This window comes from Penaeus vannamei, chromosome 5 (genome assembly GCF_042767895.1).
Source record: "Penaeus vannamei isolate JL-2024 chromosome 5, ASM4276789v1, whole genome shotgun sequence".
Taxonomy (NCBI): domain Eukaryota; kingdom Metazoa; phylum Arthropoda; class Malacostraca; order Decapoda; family Penaeidae; genus Penaeus; species Penaeus vannamei.
This window is the reverse complement of record NC_091553.1, coordinates 1,834,399-1,844,783: the sequence shown is the minus strand read 5'-3', so window position 1 is coordinate 1,844,783 and position 10,385 is coordinate 1,834,399. Positions and strand designations below refer to the sequence as shown.

At 42.3% G+C, this 10,385-nt stretch overlaps 1 protein-coding gene across 4 annotated transcripts in view; it reads right to left on the bottom strand.

Moving 5' to 3' along the window:
* Window positions 1-241: 241 nt before the first annotated feature.
* LOC113829210 (solute carrier family 2, facilitated glucose transporter member 8) overlaps window positions 242-10,385 on the bottom strand; it is a 10,912-nt gene continuing 768 nt past the window's right edge. For 3 of the 4 annotated variants that reach the window (XM_070121727.1, XM_070121726.1, XM_027382325.2), the window contains exons 3-6: window positions 5,045-5,177; window positions 2,426-2,634; window positions 1,167-1,982; window positions 242-872 (exon numbers count right to left, since the gene is read on the bottom strand). In XM_070121727.1, the coding sequence (XP_069977828.1) occupies window positions 624-872; window positions 1,167-1,982; window positions 2,426-2,634; window positions 5,045-5,177 (1,407 nt within the window). In that variant the 3' untranslated portion in view covers window positions 242-623. Of the gene's footprint in view, window positions 873-1,166; window positions 1,983-2,425; window positions 2,635-5,044; window positions 5,178-8,559; window positions 8,686-10,385 lie in introns of those variants that run through there. The other variant, XM_070121728.1, reaches the window with a different exon arrangement.

Below are 10,385 nucleotides of genomic sequence, written 5' to 3'. Positions count from 1 at the left end.
CGCCATAAGTAGAGCTTTGTGGATATGAACATTTTAACACCCATTTTTTTTTCTTCTTTTTTTATCACAAGCATGTCACATTTCTGTAGAGTGCAAGAAGAGAAATTCCTCTCGGAAAAATAACATAAAATGAAATTAAAGTCAAGTGATCGAGAGGTTACAGCTTAGTGCCTTCGCAAACGTGTTTTAATTCGACTTTTCGAGGGTTTTTCTCATCCTCTTGTGATAATATGTGCATATCCCTGGCGGTATACACAATTTGTTCCATCTTTCTTATTTCTTTTTTTTTTCTTTTTTTTTCCTTGATGAATGTCCTCTACTTGGGTTACTCAAACACTCGCTTGCTTTTACCTTTTTCTTATATTACACTTAAATCGTTATATATAGATATATTTTTACTTATACTAAAGAAGTGCTGTCCTGCTAAGGGTGTTGATGGGTCACAGACCCTCTTCCGAATGTTGAAACCAGACCCCTGATCGCCCTTCGACTCAACTCAGAGAACTGGTTTTCCCTCACGCCTGTCCCTCGCAATGTAGCTCATGCTCACGTTCATTCGCTCATGCTTACACTCACTCGCTCATGCGCACACTCATTCACTCAGGATATGTTCCTGAATCCCGTCACACGTCCTGGAAAGCCTTGTTCCCTTGGCCCGCTCCAGCCGCCTCGCCGTTAGGACTCGATTTCTCTGCTTTGTGAGCCGATTTCTTGGCGGCCTGGCTCTCGAAGTACTCTTGAATCTGCTCGAGACTCTTTCCTTTGGTCTCCGGCACCAGCAGGAGGGACAGGACGGCACATATCAGGCTCAGGCTGCCGTGCACGAAGAAAACGGTGTGAAAACCTGCCGCTTCGACGAAGAATGGGAACACCTGGAGAAAGATGGTAGTTTTTAAGCCATTTGTTTATGTGTATATATGTATATATATATATATATATATATATATATATATATATATATATATATATATATATATATATATATATATATATATATATATATATATATATATATATATATATGTATCTGGTGAATGATATATAATATATAACCATACAAGAGACATGTTCATGTTTATACAATTACATTCACTTGCATAACAAGACCACATTTTGGTTGCAGGTAATAAGGGCCTAATGGTAATTCACTTGCATGGTTCCTTTACCTGTATCACAGCCATGTTGAGCAAGCGGTTGTAGAAGTGGTTGGCTGAATTGGCCGTCGACCTGATGGTGGTGTTGAAGAGCTCGGCCGAGAGGAGCCAGGGGAGGGTGCGGCAGCCGAGGCAGTACCCGGACACGGCCACCAGCACCGTCACGAGCGGCACCCAGCTCGGCCACGGCAGCCCCACGACGTCATGCATGAAGTAGTAGACGCCGAGCATGATGGTCGCGAGGCCCATCACGCTCGTCGAGAGCACGATGAAGGGGCGCCGTCCGAGGCGGTCGACGAGCAGCACGCACAGCACGGTGAAGACGATCTGGACGATGCCCGTGTACACGGTAGCGAGGCTATGGTTCTCCACGCCCGCGGACACGAAAATGGTCCCCGTGTACATCATGAGCACGTTCGCTGCGCCCACTTGCTGCAGAGTCATCATGAAGAGCGAGATGAGGAACGGCCTGCGTGTGCGCGGCCGCCACAGCTCACGGTATTCCATCTTCTTCCCGACGGACGTCATTTTCTTCTCCATCTCCTCGATCTCGACGTCGAAGTTGTACTCGGGGCCCCTGAGCCGGCGGAGGACCTTCTCCGCGTCCTCCCTCCGCCCCATCAGCAGCAACCAGTATGGAGTCTCCGGGGCGAAGAGCATCGCCACGAACATGAGGACGACGGGAACGCAGCAGACGTAGCAGCTGACGCGCCACGAGAAGCAGGCGCCCGACAAGTAGGACAGGACGATGCCGAAGGTGATGAAGAGGGACGGCACGGAGCCCAGGCGGCCGCGCATCCGCGCCTCGGGAATCTCGCTGCAGTATACCTGCAAGAGCAGAGCCGATTAGTGCTTCCAGCGAGTGGGGCGGGAAATATTTCTTGCAAAAAAACATAGCAAGTAAATCATATTCAGTGTTACATTAACAGCAGTACTTATGTAACAAACTAGAATTATAGATGTCATGACATCACATTTAATTCGTTTTTTTACTTTTCCAATCAATGTACTTCATAGGCAAATGTAGGTTCAGGGATATGTTTTAAGAAATAGTATTATTTTCTCGTTATAGATTACTGTATTCATCCAGATTCATGATCCATGACCTTAGCCTCAATCATTTCATTTTTGCAAGGCACCCAGCGGACGACCAAATCACGGAACACTATCAAGCCACACTCCTTCCCCAAAGCATTCCACCAACACCCCAACACAGACCTCTAAACGCCTGCTCTCTCCTCCTCCTCCGCAGCGCCTCGCAGGCTACTCACCGACCCCGTGGAGAACAAGAAGGCCGTCGCCACGCCGCAGATGGCCCTCCCCGTCAGCACCCCGGCGATGTTGGGAGCCAGAGCCATCGTCAGCCACCCCAGGAGGAGCACCGGCGCCATCGCAACCAGGGTGATTCGGCGACCTAGCTTGTCCATGACACTGCCTGCCACCACGCTGCCGGCGAGGGACCCCACGGAGATGATGCTCACTGGAAAGCAAGCGAGGAATCGAGCTCTGAGTTTGGAGATGAGAAGCATTTTAAATGGAACTCTTTATATTTATTTATTGTTGGGTATCAACTCTTGGAAATGCTGCTCAAGCGGGTGACCGTGAGAGAGTCTGCGAATGTGTGCTCAGGTCAACTGATCAGCTTTGCCACCCCCTGTCATGCGGCATGTCAAAGGTAGCTTGGAGCTGTAGCGTGGGCATGCACATGGTTTAAATATGGACACACGTGGGACCACATGGTACAGTATGCAGTATGCTTGCATTGCACCCTTACAATATGCAGTATGCTTGTATTGCACCCTTACAATGTGCAGTATGCTTGCATTGCACCCTCTATACACGCAAACACATACACACACATGCACACACATACACACACACGCACACACATACACACACACGCACACACACACACACGCACACAAACACACACATGCACACACATACACACACAAACATACACACACAGAATTACACAAGCCGACCCTTATAGTTCTGCTGTGTAATTCAAGTTTAGGCCTACTTTCGTCAGATCAGATGACCCATGAATAAGACGCAGCTTTACTTCTCAATTACTCGGGAAAAAAACTACTTCATCTCAAAACCAGTGACACTTGATTTCCAAAACACTTTTAGTCGCAAGTGAATTCTAACAAAAAACAAGCTAAACTCAACGAACCTAACCTGCGAGTTAAGCCATTGATATTAGCGTATCCACTACGTTAAAAAGACTTGAAAAGCATGAGTTTCAGGAAGAAATGTTTGTGGCTGACTTATGGGAGGTGGGCAGCGAGTCCAAACAAGCAGTTTCTTTCGCTCGCTCCTTAATGGCAGAGGTTCACTTTCGCATAAGTCGATCTCTGGCTTTGGAGAGAGATTCTTATGTTTATGTTTATATATATATATATATATATATATATATATATATATATATATATGTATGTATGTATGTATGTATGTATATGTATATGTATATCTATATATATGTATATGTATATCTATCTATATCTATATCTATATCTATATCTATCTATCCATCTATCTATCTATCTATCTATCTATCTATCTATCTATCTATCTATCTATCTATCTATCTATCTATCTATCTATCTATCTATCTATCTATCTATATATGTGTGTGTGTGTGTGTGTGTGTGTGTGTGTGTGTGTGTGTGTGTGTGTGTGTGTGTGTGTGTGTGTGTGTGTGTGTGTATGTGTGTGCGTGTGTATGTGTGTGTGTGTTGAGCATGTGTTTGTGGAATGGAAGGTTCGTCTTGAAATTCCTCCCGTAAACCGACATCGCCTGCTAAAGTAAAGGGAAAATGATAGACCTTCACTTCGGTAAAAAAGGAGTTTAATTAATGGCGGAGAGCGTTCATGACCGTCGGTAGACTAAGAACAATTTGAATGATCAAAGGGGTTTTGTTTGGAGTGAAGAGCTATAGAATCTGTAGTCTATAACCTTTTCTTTGACTAAAAAATTCTGGTTCCAAAACTAGACTGGTGTGTGTGTGTGTGTGTGTGTGTGTGTGTGTGTGTGTGTGTGTGTGTGTGTGTGTGTGTGTGTGTGTGTGTGTGTGTGCACATCATTTGCTTTAAAATAAATCGAAATTATTTTATGTCAAAAGCTATTTATAAAAGATACTGCATTTTCTCTTGCTCAACTCCTTAATAGTCTAAATAACTCAGTTTTGTGCATTCTTCCTTCGTCCACGCTATTGTCAAGCAATCATGATTACTTCATAGTGCTTTCATGTATGCAATAATGAAATAATCACATTCGCATACAAATCACAATAAAAAACAACCGCATTCAAGTCATGCCATGAATTATTTAGACAGCATGAGAAAGCTTTTGCCATTATACATGTTCATCCAGCCACGCATTCTCAACGGTTCTCATCCTTATATCCGGGTCGTGGCTGAGAGAAGCAAGATTTCTGATATAATACAACCCGGCATTTGTTTTCAGCGGTAATTTCGCCACGACGCAACCCGGAATTTATTTAGCTTCATCCACGCATTCTCACTAATGATTTTCTCCGTCACGCAACCCGGAATTGACTTAACCTATACAAGCATTCTCAAGCGGCCATTTCCGCCATTACACAACGGGGAAGGCTAGATCAGTAGCCACTCGAGGTGCCAAGGCGTCTGTTTCTATTTTTGGAAAAGCACGTGGGGTTTGTTTTGATGACGTCACAAACGTCACGGATGCTTTGTGAATCTGGTCGATGATTTGGGTCTTTTCAGTTTTCAAAAAAGGATGGAAGATAATGATTTTAATCGTTAATTTTTCACTGAACAATCATCCAAAACAGACGGCATGACACCTCCTCGAGTTGCTACTGACCTAGCCTTCCGCATTACACAACCTGGAATTCCCTCACCCATCCATGCAGTCTCGGTGGTTCCCATCGTTATATCCGGGTCGGCGTCGAGAGAAGTCAGGGTGCCGGCGGACCAACCGTTAACGGCGCCGGACGACAGGGTACCAAGGGCGGCCACCATGCACGCCAACACCTGCGGAAGGGCAGTGGTTAAAGAAAACAAATGAAGCAGGTAATAAAAGACATGTATATTCCATTTTTTGAGAGTAAGGCTTACCGTGTAAATGATCAAAAGAGATAAGCAGAAGATAAGGAGGGATAAAAAGAGCAAAACAGAGAGAGAGAAAAAGGGAAATGTAGACCAAAGAAAGAGGAAAGGGAAGGTGGGAGACAAAAGAAAATTAATTTAGATAATGTGAGAGACAAGAGGCCTTTTTTCCGATGCCAAGAAACCGTCTTAACTACATTAGAAAGTGTCATTTTTCATTTGCGACATTCTCCGGGCCGATCGCGACAGCAACGCTGCCGATGCTTCTACGCTGTTGCCACACGTGCGGCTCCACCCCCATTCCTAGGAATTGTACTCGAGTTGACGAATCTGATTTTGTTTTTGAATTGTATCAATTAACAAATCATTATTTTATCAATATAACATTAGGAAATAACAGTGGATACAGGTTGTTAGTTATCAATATCTTCAAATTACAAATCAAACGACGGAAAACTATCGAAATCAGTTGAAAATGCACGGGTCCTAAGCGCCTCCCATATAAATTTTCGTAATGTTCTTTTAACCATTCGATCACATTCTGTAAATAAAACATGAGATACTTCCCCGTATATTATTCATGGAACATTTTTGGAGGCCTGAATATGCCCAAGATTAAAGCATAAATGATATGAGATAATACAGTAACTACCCTTACATGACATATCGCATAAAACACACACACACGAAAGATAAACCTGAACCTTGCTCTTCTTAGCCATGGCCCTAATGATATGAAAGCATATCAGTATTAAAGCTTAAACTTTATATTGGTATCTATGATAGTAGTGTAGATTTTCAACATTATATTTATGTTGCTAGAGCAGGACGATCTAGTAAAAACATTCATATTTGTGTTTATATATATATATATATATATATATATATATATATGTATGTATGTATATATATACATATACATACATACATGCATATATATGTATATATATATAAGTACAGATATATATATATATATATATATATATATAAGCATGTATGTTAACATATGTTTAAATATACACATGTGTGTATACTGTATATATATGTACGTATGTATGTACACAGTGCTGTATGTATATATATATAATGTATACACATATATGCGCGCGCGCGCGCGTAAATATTTTTAAACTAATACTTAGTGCAATAATATCCTCATTGCCATTATCAACGTTGCTATTATTGCACCATACAGTGTAGCATCAAATTCGAACTTCCCATTTTCTTTAAGTTTTAAAATGGGCAGAGGTGCTCCGCGCGCTCTTCAGCCAGGTGCAGTTGCCTATATATGACTCCGCCCCCATAAATTGGGGCAGAGTCATAGGAAACTGTAGTACTAAACAGTCGTTGACGCCGGAAAAAAAAAAACCTAAAGTACGAAATGCAGAAGTGAAAAAAATGAAATGAGAGAGAAAAAAAAACACCAAAACAAATCTTTATTTAAATTACAACACATGCACTACACTTAAATACATCTTGCAAAATGCTTACCGTCACACATTGCAGATCCCAATTCTCTACCTTTCAGAAAATAAATCAACTACATCACAACCGCCTTTTTCACACTTCACCTCACCAATTTAACCAAAAAACGTCCTTCTTTGCCTCGACTTCAAAGGCGATTTTCCTTCGAAATATCATTTCCACCAGATATCTGTGTTTACGTGTCGCGGAATCTGATGAGGTTAAATATGTTTAAGAGAAGAAGAAATGAGAAATAACAAAATAGTCCGGTATGTTGATACAGTGGCGGGCGACCTCAATATGCATGCACAAAAATATTGAAAGATAAGACAATTTGTTCAATACAATTCTTTTCTCGTGTATTGGGTTCTTCAAGCGATAGACATGGCGTTATAGACATCTTTTACAAGGTTAATTTCGTTTAATGTTATTCATACAAAGATAGTTTTTCTCTGCATGAGTAACATTAGAGGGAAAGAGGGAAAATTATGTGAGAGAGAAAGAAAGAAAGAAAAGGAGAGAACAAAAAAAAGAAAGAAAGAAAAGGAGAGAGGAAGAATGAAAAATAGAGACAAAAAATGAGGAAGAAAGAAAGGAAAGGATAGAGAGAGAAAGAAGATAAAGGGAGAAAGAATGAGAGAAAAAAGGAAAGGAGAGTGAGAGGAAAAAAGAGAAAATAAGATACTGAGAAGGAGAGGCTGACGGAGAGAAGAGAAATCATACGGAGAAGAGAGAGAGAGACAGATAGACAGAGACAAACAGAGGCAAGGAGAGAGAGAGAGAGAAAGAGAAGGAAAGGAAGAGAGACAGAAAAAAAAAAGAAAGAAAGACTGACAGAAGGAAAGAAGTAGTGATTCGGAGAGAGGAGAACGAGAGATTTGGTTTTGATTTGATAAATCTATTAAGTCCAGTGATAACAGAGAGAGAGAGAGAGAGAGAGAGAGAGAGAGAGAGAGAGAGAGAGAGAGAGAGAGAGAGAGAGAGAGAGAGAGAGAGAGAGAGAGAGAGAGAGAGAGAGAAAGAGAGGCAGATAGTCAAAATAGAAAGAGAAGAGAAAGAGAAAGACTTGGAAAAAACAGAGAGAAGACACTATAAACAAACATACAAACAAAACAAAATAAATAAGGAACGAAACGACAACGAACGCAGAGACAAAGGACAATAAAAAGAACGAAACAAGGGCGACAGAGAAGCCAGAACAAAAAGGAGATTGCCAAGGACGCAAGAATTCGCTGAAACGGCAAATGTTCGCCAACCACCCACTGTCTGCGCCGCGTGAGGTTAGGAGCTGACGACACGAGGAACAACACGCAGGGGCAGCATTCATACCCCGTCGTGGGCATAAGGATGACGTCAGGACAAACAATTATCGGAAAGGGTATGGTGTTGAGTTAGAACTCTTGCAATCATCATTATTGGGGTAATTTTCTATATTACCTTCGCCTCTCCGATATCGACGATTTTGGTATCGTTGGATTCCTCTCACTGTCCACATTGCAAATATATAGTTTTTATTGCGCGGAAACCCCCCGTTAGCGACAAACTTGGCCCCGATAGCAAGGGAGGGCATGGAAGGTTCCAACGAAAATGCGGGTTAAATAACACTAATAATATAACAAACTGTGAAAATAACCATGGTTATTCACATGACTTTCCATTGCAGGGGGCTGCGACCCCTGCGACCCCCCCTGGGGGGGCTGCCGCCCCCCAACCCCCGCCGAGGAAACAAAACCTCCACCACGTATTCCCGGCAGGCTAGAGCGTTACAAAATTATCGTCGATCTCGGAGCGGCGGACGTATTACAGTTACCTCGTAACATTCCCACTGAATCAGCATACTAACCTTGACATAGTCAGCATTGTATACAGAGACGATTATAGTATAATCACGATGAACGGGGTATACCATGAACAGAAGAGCGCCCTCGTCGGCGGGTTTTGCGCCTCTCTCGACGTTACACCAATGGCCTCAAGGTCGAGTTTCCCGTCCCCTGGAACCACGATTTTCGAATTCCTAACCGAAATAACCGCCGCATTCAGTACTTCGCCATGGCCGCCGCGATGCCCGAGTGTGGAGGGTGCTCCTACTAGGTTATGGTAGGGTTAGTTATCGGCTCCGCATCTAGTTCATGTGCGCTCTATCCTGCCGTGAATATGTGGTGGAAATTTTGTTTTCTCGGCGGGGGTTGGGGGGCGGCAGCCCCCCCTGGGAAGTCGTAGGGGGCGCAGCCATCTGCAGTGTAAAGTAATGTGAATAACCATGGTTATTTTCACTGTGGGTTATATTATTAGGGTAATTTCTATATTACGTTCGGCGCTCCGTCCGCCGCTCTGACATCGTCGCCCCCGCTATTGGGACCAAGTTTGCCGCTAACAAGGGGTTTCCGCGTAATAAAACCAACTTATTTGGATTGTACAGAGTGAGAGGAATCCAACGATACCAAAATCGTCGATATCGGAGAGGTGAAGGTAATATAGAAAATTACCCTCACTTCATCTGTTCATTTATCCGTTATGTTTGTCCTCGCATTGGTTGGTTTAATTATCTCAGCCAAGCTATTCTTTGTCATACGTTTATCTGTTTCTCGACAGTTCTCAAAGTACTCTTATGTAAGTTTGTAGGCGGGTTGCACGTGGGCGCCGTTGAGTAGATTCTGGGCGTCATCCATATCAGCGTCGCATTACAGAATAAAATTTCAATATTCTTCACCCTTAGAGACCCCAGAAATCAAGGGCGATATTCACGAAAGGTCTTAGACCCCAGGATTTGTTTATGACAGAAAGAAAGAGTATTTATCTGTTTATTATATGGTCTATAATACCTTATGAAAACGTCTAAACAGTCGGTGACTCGTTCGAAGCTTAAAACAAGTGTTTTACACTCAGGACTGTCTTTAAGGTGTCTTTATAGGGGCACAGACAAGCAGAGTTTAAATTTTCATCATTCGTGATATGAAATACTTGCATTCCACCTTTTTATTTATGGTCAGCTGTTACTTGAGCCGTTTCCTCCATTCTGACTGCAGTTCTCGCGCGCCCTCTCAGCTGACACAATGACCATATACGTGGGGGGGGGGGGGGGGCACGTGTACACAGGAAAGGTATACAGTCATAACATGGTCAAGATTCATTACAACAGTCATTTGCTTCCGTTAGTACATAGGATTAGCATAGTAAGGTCTCTTAGAATGTAAATATTGTTTCCAGTTAAATGTAAACTTTGAAAACCGTTATTGTGCGAGCCAGGGACGAGATCGACGAGAGCAGTATGTAGATACACGAATTCTACGACAATCTTGGAATCAGAGGCTAGTTTTAAGACAGTCTTTCAATATGTCAAAGAAAATTGTATGATCTTTGGTGGTTATCCGATTCTGTCCCTTTGTTTTCTTTTTTTTACTTTTGTGGTAGACTAAAGTAGGCCTATTTTTTCTTATTGTAATCATCATTATGTTTTATTATTGTTCTGTTATTGCATGAATATTAACCATTGTTATTCTCACCGTCATCACTGTAAACGTTCCTGCTAATGATATTTCTATGATATTATCCTGAGAATGATTATGATTAAGAACTAATTCAACAGTAATGAAGCACATTGGCAAAAAAGAGAGAAAGAGGTGGAGCAAAACATAATGTGAGAGAGAGGCAGAAACAGAAATAAAAAGA